This window comes from Mustela putorius, unplaced genomic scaffold (assembly GCF_011764305.1).
Source record: "Mustela putorius furo isolate JIRA1106 unplaced genomic scaffold, ASM1176430v1.1 tig00003962_pilon_pilon_pilon, whole genome shotgun sequence".
Lineage (NCBI taxonomy): Eukaryota > Metazoa > Chordata > Mammalia > Carnivora > Mustelidae > Mustela > Mustela putorius.
Genome location: NW_025422106.1, coordinates 11,246,005 through 11,273,845, shown reverse-complemented (window position 1 = coordinate 11,273,845; position 27,841 = coordinate 11,246,005). Strand labels below are relative to the sequence as shown.

The window sequence follows — 27,841 nt, the reverse complement described above, 5'->3', positions numbered from 1 at the left end:
AGCAAAAGAATGTGCCTGGCTCCGTGAGTGTGCGCGCACTCAAGCCCTTGCCCTCCAGTCAGCCAGGAGGAGGGGCGGGTTGCCTCTAGCTGCTCCACCCTCACTTTGTGTCAGCAGGTAGAGAGCGTGATTGCAGGCCCAGGGGAGGGAGTCAGAGCTAGAACACCAATTACAAACCACAGGCTTCCTCCTCTAGGGAGTTGATCCAGAATTGTCTTTCTGGAAGGGAAGCACTCGAATCTTTCCGAACTTTCCAAGTCCATCCGTGATTCAGAGATACTGCTTTCTCCCTCTGGGATTTTCTGTGTTCCTGGTAGTGAATTGTTGCTGATGTATTTGCTACTTTGCTCCTTTTCTCTCTCAAGATTTGATCATTTTATATGTTGTTCGGGGAGAAAAAGAACATTTGTTAGAAAGGAGATTTCAGAAATGATTTTGGATCCTCTATAAGTGCTTTTTAGAGTTCTTGGGAACAGTAGCTCTAAGCCTGGAGTAAATGTTTGCCTTTGACCTGCATGGATTACTTTTTCAGGCTGCGGAATTTCTCGGCACCTACCTGCAGTGTGGGGCCCTTGATCTGGTTGCAGAGTGAGAAGGTGGAAGAATAAGCTGTACTTGGTTAAGCAGTTGAAACCTTTTTTGAGCAGGACCTATAAAAGCATAATTGAATTTCTTTCACCCCCGTGGATTCCAGTGGGCCCGACAGCGCAACAGGTTTGCAGATTTCTTTTGAAATTCTTATTTTTCTCCCTCTGCCTCAGCAAAAGAGAAGGATCTATATAACAGGTTCATGTTCAATTGCTTGGCTTTTCAGCACTTATTCCGAAGACTTTATAAGATTTTTTTTTAACTTGACCTCTGAACACGGCAGGCTTTATGGTTGAAGTGCATTTATGTTTACTTAAGGGTGCACACTTTAATATCTTAGAACTAAAGTTTTGTTTGTACAAAGACCCAAATTCGCAAGTGTGCCTAGAAATAGCACAGATCTACTCTCCTCAGGCTTATTTTTACTTTTTCAGGATGTTCTACTCAGAGCCTGTAGACTAATCACCTCCCTACTCCCCCTATCTTTTATTCCCCACCCCCTCGAGGAATTTGAAAACGTGTTAGGAATAGTTCTTTGTTTTACTTAAGAATGTGGAAAATTACAGATTATAAGATCTGGATAAGAAAGTAGTTTCTAAAAGCATCTCATGGGAAATCAAAGCGCTTGGCATTCTCAAGCAGGAGAATAAAAGTTGGAATCCCCAAGAGAGAATGGAAAATAAAGATAGAAATATCATTTAACTGGGAAAAATAATTGGAAAGCTAACCTTTCTAGATACTCTTCTAATTGTGAAAGTTGGAAAAGGTGGTGAGACTCAGGATTATCCTGTACTCTGTGAAGACATATAAATTAGCATCTAATTTGTAGGCAAATTTAGGTAGAACATTAAAAATGATAGCATTTTTAACTTCATGAAAAGTATTATAAATTCCACGGGCCTAGAACTTTGGCAGCACTAAAATACAGTTTAATGAGGAAACTTTTGTGAATTCATGTTGTAGCATCTTTGGACGTCTCTCAAGGTGTGGCCTGAAGTATTGTACCCTCTCCTTCTCCATTGAAAAAAAAAACAAACAAATACCTTTTTCCCCCTGTGATCTTTAGTCTTTTGCTGTTGACAAATTTTGTGGCTTCAAAAGGACCATCTCTTCATTTTCCGAGCTGGCGTTTTTCACTCTCACCTTCGATGCATGGCTTTCGTTTTTTCCTTTGCCTGGTTTGGTTCATTAACGTCGGGTTTAGTGGTTCAGCAACTTGATACATATGGAAGACCAACACCTCCCGAACTGACATAATAAAGGTTCAGAATGTAACATTTCACCTCAAGGAAAGTTGGAAATCCCGAAGAGAAGCGGTGGTATCTTTACCAATCACAGTGAAGATGGGAGAAAAAGACAGACCCGCTGCAGAAGTGGGCTGAAGACACCGTCTGCCCCGACAGATCAGGAAAGCCACCTGTTTGTGGGAAGACACTTTAGAGAAAGGAAGGGCCCAGACTACGACTTGGCTTTCAGAAACTGAAGCATCAATTCTCTTTTCCCCCATTTGTTTGGATCTGAGAAGCTGCACTTGGAATTGGTTGGTGGAAGCGGTATGTATGGCCGAAGTGCATTGCTGCAGCTGGTAGCATGAGTGGTGGCCACCAGCTGCAGCTGGCTGCCCTCTGGCCCTGGCTGCTGATGGCTACCCTGCAGGCAGGCTTTGGACGCACAGGACTGGTACTGGCGGCAGCGGTGGAGTCGGAAAGATCAGCAGAGCAGAAAGCTATTATCAGAGTGATCCCCTTGAAAATGGACCCCACAGGAAAACTGAATCTCACTTTGGAAGGCGTTTTTGCTGGTGTTGCTGAAATAACTCCAGCAGAAGGAAAACTAATGCAGGTAAGGACAATTTATTACATTTCACTTTCCATCTGTTCGAATTATGCCTTTCTCCTTTTGTGTCCCAAGCCAAATGCCATGCAAGAGCTTCTGCTGTTTAGTTTTCTGTTTGTTTCCTCTTTTAAAGATAATGCCTTATTGGCATTCTAAAACATCTTGTTTTATGTTAAAGAAGAGACACATAAAATTCCATATTTTAGAAGATCATCTGGTTGTTTTTAACTCAGATATTACATTGCCTCTTTAGATCCGCGTAATAAGGCCATTCTTTGCAAGTGATGTATTCCAGACACTATTTTTTGGTAGATTAAATATACGGATTTCTATTTAATTGACATGAGGATCGTACTTTATATCCTGTTTAAAATCGAAGTGAACACAAAAGAGGTTGATTTTTGAGGTAAAATTGCTATATAACATTATTTAGTTTCATGTGTACAATGTAATAATTTCATATTGTATGCATTACAAAGTGATCACCGCAGTAAGTCTAGTGACCATCTGTTACCATGCACTTGTGAGGAGGTTGTAATGGTCAGCAGCACCCTGAAATTCTAGAACGTCCTTGGAGCATATTTGATCACTGTGTCACTTCTAAATTTCAGTCAAGCTTGAATGCTACGGCAGGCTTTATACCACGTGTAGCACCCTATTGCTAAGCCCAAAATGGAGAGGATTGCATTACAAAATGGACACAAGGTGTAAACTTGCCTCCTTTGGTCTTGTCTACACATAATTTTATTTTTGAAAAAAATTTAATGGTTTGTTTTTTTTTTCCACTGACCCACAAAGCTTTTCAGACACAGTTTCTTAGGCTTTCAGGCTGTGAATTTTGTCTATAATTCATTCATAGCCTACCTTTTTGTATTGAATTTATGAACTGACTGGGGCCATAGCTTTTCATAGACAAATTGTTCATTCCCCATGGTGAACATGAGCCCAAAAGGCTGTATTTTTTTTTTACTGTGGCATTCTTATGTCTTATTCCATAGAATTATGTTCCTTATTGATTAAAATTCACTTTACAAAAGGGCATTTCTTGCTGTAGCTCTTGTGCATAGGTTAAGATGTTATTAAATATGATTTACTTTAGCATTTGGCCTCAGATTTTAATTGTGTGATATGAATAGAACCAAAGATTGTATGAATCCAATTTTTGTCTACTTAAAGAAGGTAAGAAAATTTAACAAATTAAAGAACTCTTCCAAATATGTAATTTTACATATATGATTTTTGGTTCTTCGTGATCATTTTTTAGGCAACATGTTGAAACTGGGATAAGTGAAGTAGAAGAAGAATTAGATGAAATGGAGGGCTTGGCTATTCAGAAAAATGAACAGGCAAAAGGAATGTATCTGGAAAAAATGGCAAAAGAATTTTTAGATAAGAGTCTATTCACTTAATCTGAGTTCTAGGATGGAATTAGGAATATTTAAAAGTTGAACTCACAAATCATTTGACTATAACTGAAAAGGAAACTTTCTTCCTGAGCTTGCCTTGTTGATACCCTGAATCATGAGGTGTATGCTCCATTTTCATTTTTTTCCATAAGTAGTTTTACTACAAAACCCTATTTTGATATTTCTGAGGTCATGGAGAGCCATACTCTGTGTCTTATTAATGTCCTGTGGCAGCATGTTCAATGGGTTAATTATATGCTGCATAAAATAGTGTCTTTTATTTTGTGTTGTCTTCTGTTACCATAAGGCTCTGTGTATGCATAAAGGAAAAGGTATATAACAGAGACTAGCTGGCATTCTCTTTGCCATTCATTATTTTACCAATCTTGATCATATCTTTGCTTATTCTACCTTTCTCACTCTGGTAAATCCTGCCAATCTTTTTTTTTTTTTTTTAATTTTTAGCTATTAACTTTTAAAAATGTTGTTTCTTTACTTTGTGAAGAGGGAATTTCATTGTATCTATTATTTAGCAAGGCTTTTTGTATTTTATTATTGGGTAGTTTACATTATTGGCAATTTTTAGTCTTTACTTTTTCTGTTCACATAAGCTTCTTTTAGGTCATTAATAAATTTGTACACTGGCCTAATATTAATCGCTGGATACTCTCAGTATTGGTCCTGGTTTATTGTCTGTTAATCAATTTTTGATCCACAATAGTAACTGAATTTTCTTAATAACTTCTTAAGAGAGACTTTATTTTAAAAATACAAAACAACATTTTGGATGCTATGCACCAATTTTTCTTTATCTACTATTTGATTAATTCTTTCAAAGAACTCTAGTGTGTTAGGAACACATGGTTTACACTTCTAGAATCCATGCTGTTTGGTCCTTATCAGATTACAGGACAGTGGTTAACCAAGCCTTCCTTGAAACTGAAGTTTGTATCTCCTAGATTCGTGCTTTGCTGCGCTTCAGCTTGCTTGATAGATAGCTGTCTCTGGTGCCGCAGATCTGAAGGCATTCTTCTCTGTTGGCCTTGAGGAATTTTAAATAATTCAATGTATCCTTCTGCTATGAATTATTCTAGCTGCCTATTAAGTTTGATTGTCTCCAAAGACGTAGTCAGGCCTTTGTAAAATCGGCGGTGCTCTGCACTAGGAAACGTAAAGGTACAAGAACAGTGTCTTAAAAAATAAGTAGTAGGGGCTCCTGGGTGGCTCAGTGGGTTAAGCCGCTGCCTTCGGCTTGGGTCATGATCCCAGGGTCCTGGGATCGAGCCCCACGTCAGGCTCTCTGCTCGGCGGGGAGCCTGCTTCCTCCCCTCTCTGTCTGCCTGCCTCTCTGCTTGTGATCTCTGTCTGTCAAATAAATAAATAAAATCTTTAAAAAAATTAAAAAAAAATAAATAAATAGTAACCTTGCTGTGGTTTCTGGAATTCCCAGATAGTTTCAGAAATTTTGACATTTCTCTACATTTTGTTCAATTAATCCATGTCAAGGAAACTTTCCAGCTCTCCTAATTCCTTGTCTGTGTCTGGTAAAAAGCACTAAATGATAGTGGTTATAACTTCTTACTGTTTTTATTTTTCATCTGAATATTTATTTTTTTCTCGTGGTTTATACCATTGTTGATGAAAAATGTGCTAGAGCATATGCATTGTCTAACTGTCCTGTCTTCTGGTTTATTTACCTTTTGTCAAGGTTTGTTTCTGTTATTTCTAGTAATATTGTTGTTACCACTTCTATAAATGATTACAGCCCCATTTTCTTTTCCAATTCCTGTTCCTTATTTATAAATGTCACTCAGAAGGACAACTTGAAAACAATCCTTTTTCTCAAAGCAAAAAAGCAAGAGGATTGTAACCAAAAAATTGCACAAAAGAGGTCAACAGTTCTTTGACGGTCACACTCTTCCTGCTCAGCGGTTTGTCCTGGATTTTCTTAGACTTTAGGATAAAGTTATGATCCAGATTAGAATGTACTGTCCTGAGGCTTCAGACCTACAGTGGCAGCTTGGTGGTTTAACATTGGGCCACTAGCAGTGAACACCTCCTGGACAAATTCCCCCTTGTGCAATGTCTCTGCTTGCCCCTGCACTTACCTATTAGTCAACACGTAGCTGTCCTATTTTGGCCTTTTTGCTTTATTTGTAATCAGGGCCTGGAATGAATTATTTGAGGAGGGAGAGAAATCTTTATAAATAAAAGCTTTGGCCAAAACCAGAGAGAGAATGCTTTAGCAGGTCATTGTTGTCTAAGTGACTACACTGCGATTCAAGGGGCTGGACTTCAGCTCTGACTCTGTCACTATGTAGTTGGGTGATTTGGGACAAGATGATTTTTACCTCTCTAGGCTTTAGATTCCCCATCTATAAAAATGAGAGATTCAAATATAATAATAGTGCATTGCAAATGTGTGCTGTTCACTTTACATGTATTAGTTCGTTGCCTCCTCATAATAACTTTGTGAGAAAAGTACAGTACTTCTATTCTTCATATTTTACAGATAAGGAAACTGAGACTCAAGGTGTTATTATCTGCCAAGATCATGTGGCTAGTAGGTGGCATAGTTGGAACTTGAACCCTAGAGCCCAGGCTTTTCCAGCTCTAAAATTCTGCACATCAAAGAATGCCACAGATGAACAGAACACCAGTGTGGGCTCTGAATAAATGATTCATTTATTTCCAGACTCAAAAGGCATGAAAATGATGAGTACTGTTTTCTGAGGTTGACCCAGAATACCCAATATCCTGCTAATTTGTAATGATCTCTGTATTCCTTCTGTTTCTCTCATTTGTGTTTCATTTGCAAAGATATTTGTACATCAGAATGTTTATTTAGTCAGTATCTACCTTTTTATGTAACAACTTTTATTACCTTTCTCTTCATTTTATAACAGACCATGGTAGGTTATCTAATATAGGAACCTGACGTCATAAATTTTGAAATAGCATATGCATTGCTTTGCACAAGTTGGGGCTACTTGGAAGCAGAGATTTCAAAGTTTTGGGATTTTGTTTTGAGACAGACTTTAAAAGAAGTATAAATATTCAAGGCACAGTCAACCCTCAGTTACTTATGTTAATGGAGGTGCAGAATATCCAATTAATTTATAATTGACTTTGGAACAGAGTCAGAAGTACACCCTCAAATGGAGTTCCGCTGGGTGCACTAACAATCTTAGGTGCTTGCCTTCTACAGTCCCAGCTCAGAGCCTCTCTTGACTTGGCTTTATTGTCAGAAGACTGGCACCCAGAGGAGAGAAGGAAGCTACAGAATATGCTTAATGATAATTTTTCAAGTTAAGAAGATATCTTTTTCAAGCACCCATCAAACACATTTGTATATGTAATAGTTCTTAATTTCATGTGGAAATCCAGCAAATATTTTGTAAATTTGAATCCATAAATCGCTATGGTTAATAGGAGGCAATAAATGAGCTGTACCTCTGCTATTACACCTGTGAGGCTATTTAATGTTTATTTAGCTGATTCTGGAGGTAGACATTTCCTTGGTTTTTGTAGTAAAGAGTTTGTGTGTGTTGTAATTTTCTTTATGTAAAAGTTGGCCATAGTTTATTATTTTTTTTGATTATTTATTTGTGAGAGAGTGCGAGCAGGGGATTGGGGAGTGGGAGAAGGAGAGAGATTCCCAAGTGGACTCTGTGATGAGCAGGGAGCCCAATGTGGGGCTCGATGTGGGGCTCCATGCAAGGCTTAATCTCATGACCCTGAGCTCATGAGCTGAGCTGAGACCAAGAGTTGGATGTTTAACCAACCGTGTCCCACAGGTGCCCAGCCACAATTACTTTTTACACAATATTAAATACATTTCTGGGGCTCCTGGTTTTTGTTGTTGTTGTTTTAAGTAGCTCCATGCCAGGCGTAGAGCCCAGTGCAGGGCTTGAACTCACGACTCTGAGATCAAGATCTGGGCTGAGATCAAGAGTCAGACGCCTAACTGAGCAACGCAGCCTCCCATGCTTGTTTTTGTTTTTAATAGAAGGGCTTTTACATTTTATTCACTGGAAAGTGTTGGATCATTCTTTGCCCTTTCCCCCCCTCTTATTCCCTTCAAATTGCTAAGTGCAGTAGAGGAAAAAGATGTTATAAATGAGCACTGTACTATTGTAAATGTCCTCTTAGGAACCAGCATTGGTAGGGTAGGGTATTGTTAGAGAAGAGTGTGGTAATGATGTTCCATTGAATTTACATAGTAGTTTTCTTCCAAGAAGCTTAAAATGATTCATAGATACCCGCAAGCCAAAGAAGAACAAGTAATATTTACTCCATTTTACAGAAAAGGGAACCTAATGGGGGTGAGAAAGCAAATAAATTATTACAAGAACAAAGTTGCACAGCGATGGACCCAATCTGCTTTGCAGGCGATAGATTAGTAATACAATTTTTAAGGTTTCCAAGGATATAGATCTCTCTGGGATCAGTTCTACAGTGTGGAAATTCTAAAAAGCTAAAATATTGTCCAAGGCTGAGATATCTACTCTATTTGGGCCTGTGTTGCTCAGCATGATGATTCAGTTAAAAAACTGTTGGTCAAATGGTTTACCAACTTTATGTCTCAAAAAGCCTTAAGAGCCCGTGCTCTGATCTTCATTCATTGTTCTTTTCCATACTATTATTGGGGCAAGAGCCAAAGTCTTTCCAACAACCTATAAGGCCCATCAGGATCTGCCTGGTGCCCTGACCTTTTACTTCCTCTCCCCTCACTCTGCCTTAGTCACTCTGACTAAGGACTTGTCATCCGTCAGGTAAGCCAGGCATACCACCACCTCAGGGCCTTTCCACTTGTTAGTCCCAGTTAATACCCCAGGTATTTTCTTCTTGTAGTCTCTCAGGTGTCACCCCCAAGAATCAAATACACTTTCTCAGTGAGGCCTTCTTAGACTGTCCTATTCTGAAGGGCTCTTCCTATTCCCTCCTGGGCTCATATTCTCCATCCCTGCTTTGTTTTTCTTTATAAACATTGCCATGTGACATGGTAATATTTTATTTCTATACTCATCTCTGTCCCCTCAGTGGAATATGAGCTCTGTGAAAGTAGGAACTTTTTGTCTCCTTAGTTCAGAGACGTATTCTTGGGAGCGGTGCCTTTGTGTACTTAGTGCCTCAGACATAATAGGTACACAATAACTATTTATTGAATAAATGTAAGGAACATGATGGTGGTGCTGAGTAACTCTAATAGCTGGGAGATAACTTTAGGATGAAACAGATTTATTTATGTTATTCACATTTTAAGTATACTATGAGGTCAATTATTTTGAGTGCTTTGGGTTTGATATGACTTGCTCTATTCCTTTATTCCTCTGACTTATGGACAGCATAGCATCTCCTTGATTGCTGCTTCTAAATTGTAAACATGGCTATAATCAATATATTTGAGGTGCTTCTTTACACAGCATTTATTTGGTTTAATAGATAGCTCAGCCTCCGCTTTTTAGGAAATTCTGATTTTTGAGGAAAGATATATTGGGGTACTACTTTAAATCTGTGATTTTAAGATATTGGCACACTTCTTTTTTTTTTTTTTTAAGATTTTATTTATTTATATGACAGAGAGAGATCACAAGTAGGCAGAGAGGCAGGCAGAGAGAGAGGAAGCAGGCTCCCTGCTGAGCAGAGAGCCTGATTCGGGGCTTGATCCTAGGACCCTGAGATTATAACCTTAGTGGAATGCAGAGGCTTTAACCCACTGAGCCACCCAGGCACCCCTATTGGTGCATTTCTAAAGGACCTCACCTTCTTAGTCCTTAAGCTTGTGATTTCCAATTCTGGTTTTAAGATACCCTAACACAGTGATTTTTTTTAAAAAAAAAGATTTTATTTATTTATTTGAGAGAGAGAAAAAGCACAGAGGGAGAGTGAGAGGGAGAAGAAGACTCCCTACTGAGCAGAGAGCCCGATGTGGGACTTGATCCCAGGATCCTGAGATCGTGACCTGGGTCGAAGGCAGATGCTTAACCGACTGAGCCAACCAGGCGTCCCAACACAGTGATTTTTAAATCTTTTTTTGGTGTCACAGTCTCCTTTGAGGATTTGAGAAAAGTTGCTGACCACATGCACTTAAAATACAATTTTACCTAAAATCTCAGTGAATTGAGAGGGTCTTTGACATACAGGGATCTAAGGACTCCAGACTAAGGCCTGCTATCCTAGAAGAATCCATTATTTCAAGAAACAATACCAAATTCTCAAACTGAATCTACCCTCAGCTTACTTAATTTGAAAAGTGTTTGCATAGGGGCGCCTTGGTGGCTCAGTTGATTGGGCAGCCAACTCTTGATTTGATTTTGGGTGGTGGCATCGGGGTCCTGGGATTGAGCCCCTGTCGGGCTCTGTGCTCAGCCTAGAGTCTGCTTGTTCCTCTCCCTGTCCCTCCCTCTGTTCATGCACACCCTCTCTCTCTAAAATAAATAAAATACTGGGGGAAAAAATGTTTGTATATATTACTTGAAGTCAAATAGACAACAATATTATGGTTCAGTTATAAGAAGGTTGTCTTGACCTAAGATGACCTCAGATGTTAAAATTGGTATATGAGAAGGATCTGCTTATGTTGATTTAGCAAAGGAATTGTGCTCTCCAAATATTAAGTGGAACTGCATCAATTCAAGAAATGCTTACAACCCTTTCATTATGGTGTTTTCACTGAAAGGTCCATAAGAATAAAGGATATTTTACTAATTTGTTTCAATATAAGTAGAACAATATGTGTCTGTTTGATTACTAAATTTAAAAAACAGAGGCTGTGAAACTAACTTTGGTTACTTTTTTTTTTTTCCCTATCCTTTACTCTCTACTGCTTTCCCTAGAGTAGAATTCCTTGGGCCCTTAAATTTCTATTTGCTATAATGGAAAACTTTGTATCTTTAAAAAGAAAATGTTTATTGTTGCTTGCTTGTTTGTTTTTTAAAATATCAGATAAGCTACTTTAGCTACTCTAATTTTTTTAAAGATTATTTATTTATTTGACAGAGAGAGATCACAAGTAGACAGAGAAGCAGTCAGAGAGAGAGAGAGGGAAGCAGGCTCCCTGCTGAGCAGAGAGCCCGATTCAGGACTTGATCTAAGGACCCTGAGATCATGACCTGAGCCGAAGGCAGTGGCTTAACCCACTGAGCCAACTAGGCACCCCTAGCTACTCTAATTTTGATGTGGGTTCTAAACGTACAGTACAGCTCATGTTTTGTTTGATACTTTTTAACATATTAGAATTTGTGTTTAATATGCAAATTCAGAAACACCAAATTAATCAAAGTGATTTAATTAGAGGCTTGTGGGGTTTTTTAAGATTTAATTTATTTGTTCAACACAGAGAGAGAGAGAGATTACAAGTAGGCAGAGCAGCAGGCGGGGGGTCGGGGGGAAGCAGGCTCCCTGTTCAGCAGAGAGCCCAATGCAGGGCTTGATCCCAGGACCCTGAGATCATGACCTGAGCTGAAGGCAGAGGCTTAACCCACTGCCACTTAAGGCAGCCCCTTAAGTTAGAGGTTTTTTGAGAGTTATAAACACAGGCACACATTTTTCTTGGGGACAGGAAATTAATTTATTAAGAAATTATGACCCCTGGAATTTGAAGTGGTGGTAGTTGTTCAAGATGGCAACATAACTATCTTCAAGACCGCTGTTTGTTTTTTTAAAAATCTAGGATACTTCTGTTACGATGGAAAGCAACCATAATACAACTGTAATTTAAGAAGTATATTCAGTTATCATGTGCCTACCAATTTTATGTGTGCTTATATATCAAAAGGGTACTCTTATGCAGATATAAATATATGATTGGAAAATACTATTGCTGTTGTTATTTCTGTAGAATAATTTGGATGAGACTGCAGGCTTTATGTTTTATGCCTATTGATCTTGCTCTTTCCTAAAAATTGATTATGGATTCTCATTCTTTTTTCCCTAAACCATTTTGTCCAGAAAGAAAAGAAAAATCTTTTATGTAATTCAAGTTTCAGGTTCTTTCACTTTTGTATCTTCTGCTTGGAACCATGTTGGTATCTGAATTTACAGTTCTGTGGCCAAGATGTTTTAACACTTTGTGAGGGACTTTATTGGACTTATACTAGAATTAAAGCCTATTCAGTTTTCCCTACCTAGGGTAAAATACAGGGCAGGCTCTTCCACTTGTAAAATATAATCATCAAATTTCAAACTAGAAAAAACACCTAATCCAATCATTTCATTTTACAGATGAAGAAATAGAGAGATTAGTATCTTGCCAAAGAGCTGCCAGTCTACTGCCATATCTTACTGGCCAGCATTTTTAGCAAACCGTATTTATTTTAAACTTTTTTGGGGTCATTGCAGGGAGATTAAAAAGCAGATGTTGGCAGAGATTTTTCCCTGGAGCATTTCAAACAAACAAAAAGCCCATAAGAAGGTATTACAGATTGCCATAGGGTCTCTTTCCTCTTTGATCCCTAATCAACCAGAAGGCATACTTTAAAATAAGTAAAGAAAGAAAAAATCCCTTGCCATACCCTAGCATTACTTTACATGGTGCATATGTTTTTTATTCTGCTGTAGGTACCCTGTTGATATTCTGTTGTAGATAGCCTGGACTGTCTCCTCAAAGCGTGAAAAACTTTTTATGAAATCTATGCCAAGAATCTTACTGAGACTGGGGGCTGCACCCGAGTCTCTCAGTGTTTTAAAATGTGGATCTCCTGCTGTGTGCCAAATGCTGTGATAGCTGTGACAGCTGTGACAGGTCCAGAAGGAATACGAAGAACAGCACCCTAGTCTAGTCCTACTGAGGAAAATAGCAGACGACAGTACGAGATGAATGCCAAGCAAGAGGTGTAGGCATGGATGCATTAGAATGTGAGTTGGATTCTCTCGGGAGTCTTTCAAATGACTGTACTAGTTCTGTTTCATCCCCTAGGACTGAAGAAAAAACAAACAAAAAGCCCATAAGATTTTAACCCACGCAACTGCAAGTAGCTTCAAGCTGCAGGACAGCTACAAGCCAGTCATACCTTCTACTAATGTTCACTGTTGTCAGTTAAATATGGGCTATAATATTGCCTGTATAAATATTCCTGTATGTATAAAAACTCATTTGTAGCATTTTCTTTCCTTTTTTTTTTTTAAAGGTTTTATTTATTTATTTGACAGAGATCACAAGTGGGCAGAGAGGCAGGCAGAAAGAGAGGGGAAGCAGGCTCCCCACTAAGCAGAGAGCCCAATGCGGGGCTCGATCCCAGGACCCTGAGATCATGACCTGAACCAAAAGCAAAGGCTTAACCCACTGAGCCACCGAGGCACCCCTGTAGCATTTTCATTAGAATTTCAAATAAACACTGTGGTTTTCTTCTCAAATTGCAAACTTTCAAAAATGTACAAGATATTCCTGTTAAGTTGTAAAATTAAAGCAGAAAATTTAGCTTTTAAACAGAATTCAGCATATTAGGAGATCTGTTTGAATTGAGAATCTTAGTAGCTCAATTATAATTCTTTACAAACTGCATAAAAGAAGAAATAAATACTAAGACTATGTAGAAGGTGAATACTATTTGAATATCATCCCTATTCAGCAAAATTTGTTTCTAATACCAATGTATTAAAAAATTACTGAGTATTCATCCATATCTGTTATTTCCATTCTCTTATTCATTTATTTGACAGACAGAGATCACAGATAGGCAGGGGGCAGGGGGGAAGCAGGCTCCCCACAGAGCAGAGAGCCCAATGTGGGGCTCGATCCCAGGGCCCTGAGATCATGACCTGAGCTGAAGGCAGTGGATTTAACCCACTGAGCCACCCAGGTGCCCCTATTTCCATTCTCTTAAAAGTATTGTGACTTTAGTAAATTATGAGGGAGATAGACATGAACTCTAGAAAAATCTGCGGGTCTGCTGTGATGACAACAGTGAGCTTTTACCTGCTCTGAAGTTAGTAAACATATGGTTATACATCATATATTTTTATCACCATTAGAAACCATGTGGAATTTAGTTGTCCCCTTTGGGTATATGAAAAGTCCATAGGTGCCTTATGACCATTTAAAAAGTAAGAGTAAGTCATATAACCTATATCATCTCTTGGGGTACAGTTGGTAGAGTAACTAAATAATCTGAAGATTCTGGGGCACCTGGGTAGTTCAGTCAGTCACACGCCTGCTTTTGGCTCGGGTCATGATCTTGGGGTCCTGGAATCGAGCCCCGCATCAGGCTCCCTGCTCAGCAGGGGATCCTGCTGTCCCTCTCCCTTTGCCCTTCCCTCTGCTCATGAGCACTATCTCTCTCTCTCTCTCTCAAATAAGTAAAATCTTTAAAAAATATATCTTTAAGATCCTTTCTAGCTCTAAACAGAGTTTATGTTTACCGTAGAAACAGACTTATTACAAAGTGACATGTAATGTGCTTATTTATTTCTTTTCCTTGAGATAAAATGTGTTTGGTAAGTAGTACAAAAAATCTCACCAAATTCCTTAAAGTCACACAACAAATTGTTAGCAAAATGAAGCATCAGAGTCAAGGGTACTCCCAGTCCCCTTGTCCTGTACTGTCTTTACATTCAGTTAAAGCACACAAAAATGAGTTTTTCTCTGGAGATAAATATTTTAAAATATCTGCAGTGGCTGGAGGACCCTTATTCTAAATTCTTCATTGAGGTGTCTCAGTGACCAAGCCACACTGACTTCAATCATGAGCCTACATCTAAGTGAATCTGAACCTTTGGAAAGGCTTGGCAAAGCCGTAGATAACCTAGAGCCAGTCTGGGCCATAGCAGTAAAAGGATAATGTGTCTGATTCTAAAATACTTTGTGAAGTTGAATTATCAAAGAGAAGTTGAATAATTACACTAGAAATAAGGATTTAAGAGCAGCTGGTAGGTGTTCATGTGTGGCGCTAAGGGATAGGGCTCTGGTCTATACGCCTCTGGAGGCATCTGAGAGGAGTGGAGATGGGGCCATCTGATTAGTAACTATGCCTTGTTATTAAACCGTGACTTTCTGCATTGTATATCCCTCAGAGTTGGAAAACTTCCGCTGGCAAAAAAAAGAGAAGGGCTGCCGTGCTGTTGCTGAGGGCCATCCAGTAGACACAAAAGCGCCTTCTTACAGGCCTGCAGCAGGGGCAGCCTGTACGGGCAGGCCCGTCCTCTCAAAGACTGGGAATCCGATTCTTTCCCCAGGGGGTTTCCAACTAGTTTGCACTTCAGAAAAATCTTTTCTTTCTCCTGCTGTTCACGCCCTGCAAAGAATTTTCTTCCAACCAAAGAAATTGTTTTATAGTCAAAGATCCTTGTCCTTAGTTGTTGGACATCAAAAAAAGTTTGGAGGAGACTGGGGGATTATATGAGCGCCTAGAATTTATTTTGAATGCAAACTCGCAACATTAGTAAGTCCTCCTAAAGAATATACTCATCTCAGAGTTGGGAAAGAACCTAGTAGAACTTAAGTGTGTATTCCTCCTTGGTTGGATGTACCCCAATAAGCTAGCTACAAATGAGATGGATAGCTCTATCTGGACTTAATTCCTGTATGTTTGGTTCTTGAGGTTCTTACTGGAAGAGGGACCATTACACTACCTGCCCCTTTCAAACCTGATATGGGGAAACATGAGGATCTACTGGTCAACTTGAAACAACCAAAAATCTTTTTTAACCTTCAATACTTCAACTTTTGGGGAATTTGGGGTTTCTCCCAGGGCCGTTGATGATCTCACCAATGTTGGGAGCCACATTCCCTGCATTCCCTGCTGTTTCCAAGGTGTGGATGATGTCATTTTCTCTCACAAAGGAAAACCTCAGCACCCTGAGGGCCTGAACTCAGGTCTTGGCAGGTAAATGAAGGAGGAACTTAACTTCTGGATTTAAACTGTTTGATTGACTCCAGCTTAAAGAGACACAACCATGCTAAATACTAGCTTCACAGCCTCATCTCTGGGGCCTGAATAGACCAATTATTGTTCAGGGAGAATAAACACTACAACTTTAAGATATCATTTTCTGGATCAGAACAATGATTAATATTTTGGTTCTTGCAGTTGGGACATTTATTGGCTGTTGTTCTAAGAGATGATGGCTCCTTCTTAAATATCCTCTGAATCCGTGAATTTTTCCAAGCTTTTCTGAGATCCATTTATGCATTATCTGACTTTCCTTCCTCAAGGAGATTAACAACAACAAAAACAAGAATTAGAAAAAATAAAGTGATGGATAGGACAGATTTAGGCCGAGTTATGCCCTGGACAAAGTACATTCTTGTTATTTTAATCTTGGCTCTGTGGTTATGAACAGAAGAGACTATTTGGTCTAGGAGATGTCCAATCTCTTCTGTCCCTTCACTGCAACCACAAAGCAGTGGTTGGAAATAGAATTCCAGGAACACCAAAAATGCTCACAGTTTCCAATAGTGGCAGCTCCAGTGCCCCCACAAGGATTCTTTGAGCACTCTTCCTCACTGCCTTCTTGTGGTATCCTTGTGGTTGGGAGCCTACATCATCAATCACAAAGGCTTGCCCTGAAGACAAACCTGGTAGAAATGTCAGTTGTCTATCTTTGCCACCAAAAACAATCCTTTATATTTTTATTCTGTTCTAAACTAATATGCTCTAGGTTTTTAGAGAAAAGACAGTTTCTTTGAAGGAATCTTCAACTGACCATTCTCACAAAATTTTAAGAGCACGAGTTTGTACTAGGAAAGTAAGTCAGAATGTGCAAGCTAGACAGGATTTGCCAGAGGTTTTTACTCTGCTCAGCAGTGTCAGATTAACTTGCCTATGTTACTCCTATGCAGGTATACAATTACACTTTGGGTTTTTTGTTTTGTTTTGTTTTGTTTTTTATACTAAGAGTATATGGGTAAATTCACTGAAATTTAAGAATGTCCCTTTTAAAAGTTTATAAAGGGGAGTAGGGAATTGAACTGTAAGGGAAGGGCCTAACCTGCAACCGTTCATTATCATAATCTTATTTCTCCTGAGTTGATGTGTACTTGAACCAAATTAATAACATTACATGAAATGCCCTAGTTTTTTCCAGCAATATCAATCTTAAAGGCGTGGAACAGGACTTGGCATTTTGTTTCCATTTTTATTGTTTTGTTTTCTAAAGGGAAGTTTGAGTTGGAGCCTATCTGGCAGGATTCCATGCTTCTACCAAACCACCTGTCCTGGCAGAGACAATGGAATCAAAAGTCAAGTTCTTTATGACTGCACCTGCCTTGTAAGTGCTGCCAGAAGATCTAATTTTTCTCCTGTAGCCAAGCTCTACCCAGAAACCATAGTATTTGGCACCCAAACAGTGGGCGCATACACCTCAAAACATGGGTGTCCCAATTTTAGGAGAACGAGTACTGGTTCTCCGTTGACTTCTAAGGTGTTCTTTTGCGTTATATTCAACGATTATTTTACTGTTTATCAAATGGAGGAGATGTAGCTTTCTGGTTCACTGGTTTTCAAGATTTTTTGGTCGGAATCTACCAAGGATGATGGATCACTTGGTAATTTATTATTTAGAAAAGCATGAAGGAGAATAGGATCTACTTAAAAGAGATCAGGAACATTATCTCCAAAGTCAGAACACCATGTAGTGTTTTCCAGAGAAGACGCTACCATTTCTTCCTGCCTCTTCCATTTCCCAGAAATATACGCTACCCTGTGGGTCACCAGTTGAACACACTCTGATTAAGCGATTGTTTTGGAGGCTATCTAACTTCCTTGATGAGGACGTTTTCCTTTTGAATTATCAGAGTGTATCTTGGGTTCCCTTAGGGCAGAGTTACTTCATTGTGTCCTAACTTGATGTATGACTAGAGGCCTTCTGGCCTAAGAACATAATTTCTGTCACCAATCAGATAGTTGAAAATAATATGCTCACCAAATAGTGATCTTTACACAGTATTCCCATATAATGATATAATAATAAGGCATAAAGCGTGTTCTAAAATGAGTGACAACATCCTTCAGTGAACAGAGCTCTCAGTAGTCTTGTGTTTTGTTTTTCGTAACTATTTATTTATTTTAGAGAGAGAGTGTGTGGGTGCACAGAGAGGTGGGTGAAGAGGGAGAGGGAGAGAGACACTTAAGCAGACTCCACACTGAGTCCTAACGTGGGGCCCGTTGTGAGCCCAACGTCAGGCTTGATCTCATGTCTGTGAGATCACAACTCTGAGATCACCACCTGAGCCAAAACCAAGAGTTTGATGCTTTATCTACTGAGCTACTCAGGCACCTCAGTAGTCGTGTGTTTTAATCTCAGTTCTGATCCTTGAGGAAAAATCCTTAACTTGTTTGAGCCTTGTGTCCTCATGAGTAAAATGAGGATAATAGGTACCTGGGTGGCTCAGTTGGTTAAACATCCAAGTCTTGATTTTGGCGCAGGTCATGATCTCAGGGTCGTGAGACTGAATCCTATCCTGGGCTCTGTGCCAGGTGGAGTCTCCTTCTCTCCCTCTCTTTTCCCCTTTTCCTCTGCCCCCCCCGCCCCTACTCACGCTTGTTCTCTCTCAAATAAATAAATAAATCTTCTAAAAAATAAAATAAAATGGGGATAATAGTAATAGTCTGCCAACCTGAAATGAAATGAGAATTGTCTTTGAAATTGCAAATGTTAAGGTATTGTTATTATTAATAGTGATTAGATTTGAGCTCTTTCTCATTCACCTAATTACTGTAAGAAATATTAAGTTTGAGGGTTATTGATTTAAGCTCAGTTAACTTATTTTAATTCAATGTGGCATTATCCTAAAATACGCAAGAATAAGACTATTTCTGTTTTTTAATGTAGCTAAAAAGACAATGCTTTAGAGTCAAAATTTTGTGGGCCAAAGGGCAGACGAAATGTTATCATACTGTAGTAACAGGTAGCCTTAATGGCTTAGAGAATGACTAATGGCATGTGGGTCCTAGGGTCAGAACTGAAGTTCTGTTTCTGCCTTGCTTGTGCCATGGTGAATCACTTGCCCTCCCTGGACCTTTGTACATGTTACTGGTCTATACTGGTGAGCCCATTAGCTTCTTTCCAGGGTCAATGAGGTAATCACTGACACAACACAAAACAGCTACTTTCCTCAGTTTTTACTACTCAAGAGTCGGAGGGATCCTAGAACCATATTACCTATCCCTCTTACATTTTCCCTTTTTGAAATTTTGGAGTATCCTTTTTTTTTTTTTTAATGATTTTTATTTATTTATTTGACAGACAGAGATCACAAGTAGGCAGAGAGGCAGGCAGAGAGAGAGAGGTGGAGGAAGCAGGCTCTCTTCTCTGCAGAGCAGAGAGCCCAATGCGGGACTCGATCCCAGGACCCTGAGATCATGACCCGAGCTGCAGGCAGAGGCCTTAACCCACTGAGCCACCCAGGCGCCCTGGAGTATCCTTTTAATTGCTGTTGCCATGAAACAGTGGCTCAGAAAGCAGAAGCTCTCACCTTCCTGTGTAGCTTTGCAGCTGCGTTCTAAGGGATAGAAGGAAAGGCATTCAGGACTGTGAAGGGAACTGATTTACACAGTTCATTATACTCGCGCTGTGCTGGTCCCAACATGTTGTTCTTTGAAGCTCAGCAGATAAGTTTCTCTAGCCTGCTTGGAAATTACCTCACAAGTCCCTGAGACTCCGAGTTCCCCATCTGAGAAGTATTAGATCAAAATGAGAGGGGTGCCTGGGTGGCTCAGTGGGTTGGGCCTCTGCCTTTGGCATGGGTCGTGGTCTCGGGGTCCTGGGATTGGCCCCTGCATTGGGCTCTCTGCTCGGTGGGGAGCCTGCTTCCCCCTCTCTCTGCCTGCCTCTGCCTGTTTGTGATCTCTGTCAAATAAATAAATAAATAAATTCTTTTTTAAAAAATTGAAAATAAGCAGTTTCAGTCATAGCATCTATCCCATATTAGTAGCCCAGAAGTCATTTTTAGGTAGATATCCTTTGAGGCATCTCAGAGACTGATTTGTGCAGTATGGAAAAAATCTGTATTCCACACTGTAACTTTACCTGTTTGAAGTCTCTCCCCCAAACAGGTAAATAATGGGATAAAGGTAATTATGGGTTTTCTCATCTTTTCTACTTACCTGTTCCTTGTTGTGATTAAACACACATAGCTTATAACTCTTTTAGAAACAAACTGAATTGCCGTTATTACCCTTTCAACGCTTGCATGGTATTATAATCCATTTCAATCACAGTGTGACATAGTGGGAGAAGGTAGAAGGGGCTAATGTTTTCTCCTGTATTGGTTTTGGGAAGAGTCCTTCTCTAAAGGTACTTCTTGAGGAAATCTTTTTTCTTCCCAAGGCCTAATAGAGATTAGTGAGAGACGTCTGCAAAGCATTTGAAGCTCTTTGAAATAAAGGCATGGATAAACACTCAGTATCATTGTTATTATCATTAAAAAGGAAAGCCCAGCATGTGATGTTTTGGGTCACTTCCAGCGGGCTTTTTTGATGTCTTTTTTGATGATGATTTCTTTTTTGACCTTTGCCTCTTGATATCTTTATACATTTATAGACACTGTTGGACAACGCCTTGAGATGCTAAGTAAGAGGCTGTTAAGAGTGAAATGTCTGCTAGCCTCCATTTCTATGGGTGGAATGTCTCAAATGTGTTTAAATTATATAGTTCAGGGGTACCTGGGCCATCGGGGTAAGTGTCTGCCTTTGTCTCAGTCATGATCTCAGGGTCCTGGGATCGAGCCCCATATCAGGCTTCCTGCTCAGTAAGGAGTCTGCTTTTACCTCTGCCCCCGCTCTGACTCGCAGGTGCTTTCACACTCTCTCTCTCAAATAAATAAAAATCTTTGAAAAAAAAAAAATAGTTCAGGTTTCTGTCCTTGGATACCTTTATTGTTCATGTCTGGTAATCTTGGTGGCAAACGTAGTTTAATATCTGAACACTGAGTTTTTATTTCCAATTCTATTCTTTGCCGAGTTTTATAGGAAAAATGTCACCAGCTCAAATAAATACCAAATAACTTGGGATATCCATCTGTGTTCCATTTATGAGTTAGAGATAAATTAAAAGGAAGAAGCAGATATAAAGGATCTAAAAAACAAATATTATAGGAACTCCCTAGGGGCACCATAATAAATTCTGTACTTCAGAATGTAAATTATTTCATGCCAAAAATGATCATAATGATGTCCTTATACCAAAGATACCAAATAAAGGCTAAATATGTTCGATTATAATGTATTGAGGCAGGAAAATGTAGCAGTACATTTTAGAAAGGCTTTCTATGGTACAGATTAAATTCTAAAAGACTTCCTTCTGGTCCTTAGCTAAATAAATCAATACTTTTATTTTGTGCCTTCTGTAGTCAAGAACTTGTGCTAATCAAAATATTCTCTTCCCTGATTGGAAGGTATATTTAAGAATTGAGTAGAATTAATACTCAATTTCCTTTTTTAATGCTGTTGGTCCTTCCTTTTGAGTTTGTGGGGTTGCTACATGTTCCATTAAAAAAAAAAAAGAAAAGAAAGGCAACCGTAGCTGATGAGTTATTTGTTTTAGATTTTAAATGGTTATTCTACAATAAAGTTTGCTTGTATACACACATATATTTTCCCCTCTAGCTTTTCAGTGAGTTGAGTTTGTTTGTTTTTTTTTAATCCCCACCTCAATTTTTGCATCTCTACACACACAAATTTGTGTACTTCTGAGCTTAGCTTTTACCAAAGAAAGGTAAAGTAAGAAAAAAAACCGTGGAAAATATTCATCAGAACCAGAGAGTCTATAGGAAATCAGATAGGAGGATAGAATACATTAGGCCAACCACTATAGAAAAGTATTTGAAATTACCATCATGTTTAGCAAAAGCAACCACCCTGAAACTACTAATAATGGTAATAATATGTGTTTGTAGACACATGAAGGATTGAAAATGAGGGTTTAGATTATAATGAATAATATATATTAGATGTAAATAACATTGTATATGCTATATATAGAATATATATTCACAGTATACATAGAACACATATATGGAATATAGACTATATGTACATATTCTAAATACTTATTTTTCCATCCTTTGAGGGAAGCTACTCCTCTATGCAAACCGTGGACCGGTCTCTGGAAATAGTTGCCTTTTGAGACCCTAAAGTCAAATTATTTATCTGGCTTTTGAAATTTTGCCTGTTGAGAGAAAGGATAGTCAGAGGCAAAATGGAGAACCTTAGGACCCCCCCCTCCCCCGTGTTCTTTTCCCTGACACTGGCTCTTCCACCCATAATTTCAGTTAAATTTACTTAGCAGAAAACGATCAATTCTAACCTCAAACTGATGTCTTTTGCTCTGTTTCAGGCTTGTCTCAGATTTAGCGTGTTGGAGCTGGCTTTCTTCTCTCTTGTTAATTTCTGCTCCCTCACCTCTCCCTGATTGTGTAGACTGCCTCTCTTCTTAGGAATTTTTACCATGATGGCTCAGTCAGTTAAGAATCTTGACTCTTGATTTCGGCTCAGGTCATGATCTTGGGTTGTGGTTGCTTAAGATTCTCTCTCTCTCCTTCTTCCTCTTACCCTCCCCACTCTTTAAAAAAAAAAAAAATTTTTTTTTTCTTTTTCTAACCAACATAATGGTCCTTCTATGATGTTTCTCTCATTTTCATTTTGGGGGTCATTTAAAATAAAAAATCTGTGCTCACTGTCAAAAGTCTCTTCTTACTGTGAAATTTTGCTATCACTTTTGTATCCTCCATGTCATATTGGTCTTATTTAGGTTGGGATTTTGATGAACTGGCCTGTTCCTTGGCATGTCATGTAGTGCACCAGATTCACTGTACGTGTTCACTCATAATTCTGTTGAATGAGCTGGTGTGTTGCTGCTTTTTTCATCTGGAGACCGTGTTCCGCAGGCCATGTTAACAGGCGACTGCACGTCGGGTTACGTGCTGACAGCTGTGTCTTCCCTCAGAAGAGATCCTTTTTTCCTCCCTATCAAATAAAAGCTTAGATTTTAGAGAAAATTGCAAAATACATCAAATGAAAGAGAAGAACTGAAATCACAGCATCTGTGGTTTTCTCTATCTTTAATGGGAAAGCAGCTTCCTCAAGAATTTTATTGTAATATGTTGATGAAATGTTTATAGTCATCCCTTTACAGTTTGTTTAGAGAGTAGTTTCTAAGCAGCAGTTCCTGCATCATCTAGAAAACTTTTAGCTGGAGAAACCACATTTCTTTTCTCAAGCGGCAGAACCGGTCTTTTTTTTTTTCTTTTTGAGTTTGTTTAATACTTGATCTTTATGGTGAGGGACTAAGTTACATGATCTTCCTACCAAAAGAATGTTTCTCAGATTTTTGTGTTTTATAGCTTTCTGATTTCATTGTCATCAGAGGTTTACTTGTCAGGGAGGTGTGAATATCTTCTAGCAGTTCAAGTGTGCACAGTAATAAATGGTCTTTCATAAAGAAGGAGTAACTTCATGCTATTGATCTGATAATAGGTTTGGATGCACCTTACCAGGGGTCCAGAGCTTTGATCAGAAATTACTGAGTCATGTGTATGTTTAAAGCTAGGGAATTTACCAACACATTACATCGCCTCATATTGATAATGCTCTTTCCACAATCTTTGGGTAGGTGGGTCATGCTATGACAGACCATTTGGCTGCCTTAAAGCCATTACCTTATATTTTTCTTCAAAGGAATTTCAGATCCTGTTTAATATTTGCTACTTTTACTGTGTAGTGAAGGCAGAGAGGTTGTAGTAAAAATCTTGTGAAGAAGGAAATGGGTGTTTCTTATCTATTTTCCATATATTGTCAATCTGTCCAAGTAAGCTGATTACATGGAAAACTGATAAGGAGCTGTGTTTCCTTCTTGATATACTTGCCTGCCCAGAGGCATGTCCCCCGGTGGAGAACCCTGTGGTAGAATGTCGGCCCTCTAGATAATGTGGAATATCTGCCAAATAGCTGAACCATCCTGCCTCCGTCCATTTGCACAACCTGAAGGGGAGAGGAGGTGGGAGGATGAAAGAGGGCCATCTCCCTACCCCCAAGACTCCTAAAGTTCAAAGACACAGCTGGTGTTCCAGTGGAACCCACGCATCCAGAGCAGTCCAGTGGCTAGAGAGATAACACGACAGCCTTCCTGATATCCTCCAAAGTACTCATTTCCTGGCCCTTGACCTTCCCTGGGAATCATCTCCTCAAGTCCTTCAATCCTTTTGTTGGCCTGCTTTGAACCTCTTGTGTATTAATCTCTTTCACAAAGCCAGGGCTGTAAGCAGTGGATAGTGAGTCCTACACATGGACTCTCAGCCGCCCCATATGAGGAGGATAGTTGAACCGTCTTGTTTCTGCATGAATAAAACTGTAGGGGCACCTGGGTGGCTCCTTTGCTTGAGCATCTGATTTTTTATCTTGGCTCAAGTCCTGATCTCAGGATCATGAGATTAAGCCCTGTGTTGGACTCCCTGCTCAGTGGGGTGTCTGCTTGAGGATTCTCTCTCTCCCTCTCTCCCTCTGCCCCTCCCCCCACTTGAGCTGCTCACTCTCTCTAAATAAATAAATAAAAATAAAAATCTTTTAAAAAATTAAAAACTGCAATAGCATCATCCTCTGAGTTCTTGTACACTTGACTTCTGTTTCCCAAATGATTTTCTAAATTATTTTCATTTGTACAATATCCAATGCTTTACTTCTTTTCATTCTATCTGATATTAAGTCATTGCTAACTATCTATACAGAGAGGCTAGATGCATCTTCTTTTCCTTCTTTGAAGCTATTTTCTAGAAGATTATGGGGCCAAATTCTAAGGGATTATCTGGAATTTCTTCATAAAATTCAACATCAACTGATAAGATTTACTTTTGTAATTTTATCTCTCAAGCTTACCACTGAGTCATAGTCTTTCTACGGTTTCAGTGCGAACAAGATTTTGATTTTATTCTTTTTTTTTTTTTTTTTTTGTATTCTAAAAATCAAACTGATCTCTATCTAATCTTATCCCAGGAGAGAAGAGTATCCCCATATAGATAGTAGTCAACTCAACAATATCTAATTGTGTTTCCAGTCAGGCCTTGTGCAAGTAAATGCACATGGGTTGTGGTCTGTTGTAGAAAATATAAACATTACAACAAGTCTCAAAATCAGGTCAGTTTCCTAATATATACTGCAATCAAAATAGTAACAAGTTCACCCCCACCTCAAGGTAGATAGTCTGAAGAATTATCTTCTAACATGATGTCCCGTCCCCCATTGCATGGGGCAGGCCACCAGCTGCTCCATATTAGCAACATGGCTCAGCAAGTTAGGACTGGAGAATAAAACAACCATATCCAGTTGAGGCTGCAAAGAAAATTCAAGGAGACACAATGTAATAATGATGATTATATTCATATATGGAGAGAAGGAGATGAATTACATGCATTGTCCCCAAATTTTCTTGTGAGAGCGTTTTGTGATAAGTTATATGATGTCTATTTCCTCATCAGGCCACGTATGGAAATAAAAAAGCCATGTAACCCTTCCTTAGCCTTTGAAGGCGGGTATTGCTCTTGGAGAGATTTGTAGTAATGATAAGAGCTCTGGAGTGAATGTGCAACTGTCTTATATATTGACTTTAGATTTATAAGGCTTAGTTGCCAGGGCTGCCATTTACTCCACTTCCAGATGTATTCAGGGGCCAATAGGTACTTAATAAAGAAATAGGAGAAACTCCCTGCCATCTTCCTTTGTCGTCCACAAGTTAGCACAGAGTTAAGTAATAACTGGACTTGGTGTCCTCTGGCTTGAGTGCTCTTTAATATTTGCTGCCCCCAGAAAGACTTTCTGGCATTCTTGGTGTGAAGTCTCTTTTGCAGTCATAAGCTAGCCAGTTCTCCATGATATGTCACGATTAACTGTATTTGTGTGAAAACCAGTGTGATGAGGCTCACACTGATGGAATTTAATATCTTGAGACTCGCCTCTGTCAAGAGGTGTCTTCACTGCTTCCCCTAACTTTATTTACTATCATTTTTGAAGTCTCTAATTCTTTCTTAGTCTCGAGATGATGTTCTTTTTCAACTTCTGTATTGCTCTCAGAAAGCACAATCTCCTTCCCCACACCCTCTGCATGCTGCCCCATAGTAAACCCAGCCTCGCGGATCTGATGTCTTCGGGGTGTCTGTTTCCCATGGCAGCACAGATTTCTGCTTCACTTCAAGGGTCTTGTTTCCCTCCTCTCATCAACTCTAGCTGTCAGTCAGCAGCGAAGACTTACTTACCCACCCCTCCCAAACTGCTCCGGGAGGAATCCGGTTCTTCTGGCCTCAGTGCTGACCTTGACCCTTTCCCCAGTCCTGAGCAGTCCTGGAAACTCTGCCCCCCTCAGCACCTAATTCATGCCTGATACTCTAACTTTCTTGCCCTGGCCTCAGGAGAGAGAGCACATTCTGAACACTCCTCCTTTTGTGTCGGCATCTCTGTGAGGTGCTTTGGAAGGACTCCAGCCAGGCATGGTAGGGCTCTTTGATAATATCTGACGGGTGGGTAAGAATTTCGGGCACCTGGCCAAGATACACATAGCCTGTAATCGTTAACTCAGTCTGTAAACAGTTCAAACGGCACTGAGAGGCCGTCAGTTATTACATTAGAAGAAGCCTTTCATCTCTCTTGCCTAGAAGCCAGGCGTCCAGCATTGGCCCCCACTGTGGCGATGGGAAGCACGGGGCTATGTGCAGAGCCACCAAGGCCCGAGTCGCACAGGGCCATACAATGGAGCCTGCTCCGACTGACTGACTTCCAAACTCTCAGCATTGGAGCCATAATGAAATCATTCATTTCCTTTTGTTCTACACCTGGCTGATGCTGGAAGGAAAAAAGAAAAAAAGATAGAAAAGAGAAGAAAAAAGAAAAGAAAGGGAAAGAAAACCTTGACCAGGAATAAATAGTGGGGAAGAAATTATCATCAGAGATTGGAAATTGCATTTTCCAGCTCAATTTTCCTACCCACATCTGTGTTCTGAAACCTTTACAACCTCACCACTGACATTTTTATTTTGTTCCTTTGCTTCAGACAGAATCCAACTTTGGTCCTCAGTATACACTATGTCCCCCATTAGCTTTACAGTTACTCGGTATCACTGGACCCTGAGTATAAGGCACAGTGCTGGGCCCTGATAACAGACATCCTGCCTCAAGGTGCTTACTAATTGAGACCTTAAGATAATAGAGATAACTACCACCATGAGAGTTTATAACAAGTGCCAACTAAGGCATATGATGAGTTTCTGTGGGAATTCGCAGTAAGGAGAAAGAAAAGCAATGTGAGCAAGAGTGATTAGGGAAACTCCTTTCCACGTCTGTGAGAAATCTTACATTCCGTCCTTTTCTTTCTATTAGTTTCTTTTCTTTCGTATTTCTAACCAATTTTCTTTTGTCTTTATCATTGCTAATTTTGCTAGCAATATTGACTGTTCCAGACATAGAGTAAATGGAGTCGTTAACCCTCTTTTAGAATTTTTCTGATGAACAGAATTTTGCAGAGGTAGTTACGAGACCTGCCTGCCCATGGGGCGTTCTGCCACCAAACGCAGCTGACTCTATGCATCTTGATTGCAGAAGACCCTTTCCTGATGAATATTTTTAAAGTTCAGATTAGTTTTAAGGCTGTCATTGCTGAAGCACTTTATGGTACATAGCACAGAGCAAAATTTAGATTAGGCCATAGGTTTTAGGCGAACGAGAGGAATAAAATCCTATACTCATTGTATTCAAGGTGAGCACCAAAGCCCCAGATTTTGCCCCTTATTCCAGAATCCCAAATGTGAAGCAGCTAGATTCTTTTTCTCTACAAAACAGTATCTTAACACTTGCCTCATGTACTTCAGCTGAAGAAAAAGGATTCAGCCAGAATACATTCTTCCCGCTAAAAGCTAGGGTGGTGGCAGGAGCTGCATTATGTCGTCAGCTAGACTGGGGCCCTCATGATGTAATTAGTTAGAAAGCTCTGATCCCGGGCCTCTCTATTTACTTTGTTTCATTTCCATTTTTCTGGATTTCTGGATCACACTTTCATCCCTTTCACATATTTTAGGGTTTGCTTCTGACTTG

General features: G+C 39.5%; 1 protein-coding gene across 1 annotated transcript in view; it reads left to right on the top strand.

Moving 5' to 3' along the window:
• RNF43 (ring finger protein 43) overlaps window positions 1-27,841 on the top strand; it is a 64,725-nt gene continuing 36,884 nt past the window's right edge. The window contains exons 1-2 of the mRNA XM_004747301.3: window positions 1-714; window positions 1,552-2,430. Coding sequence (XP_004747358.1) covers window positions 2,179-2,430 — 252 coding nt within the window. The 5' untranslated portion in view covers window positions 1-714; window positions 1,552-2,178. The remainder of the gene's footprint in view (window positions 715-1,551; window positions 2,431-27,841) is intronic.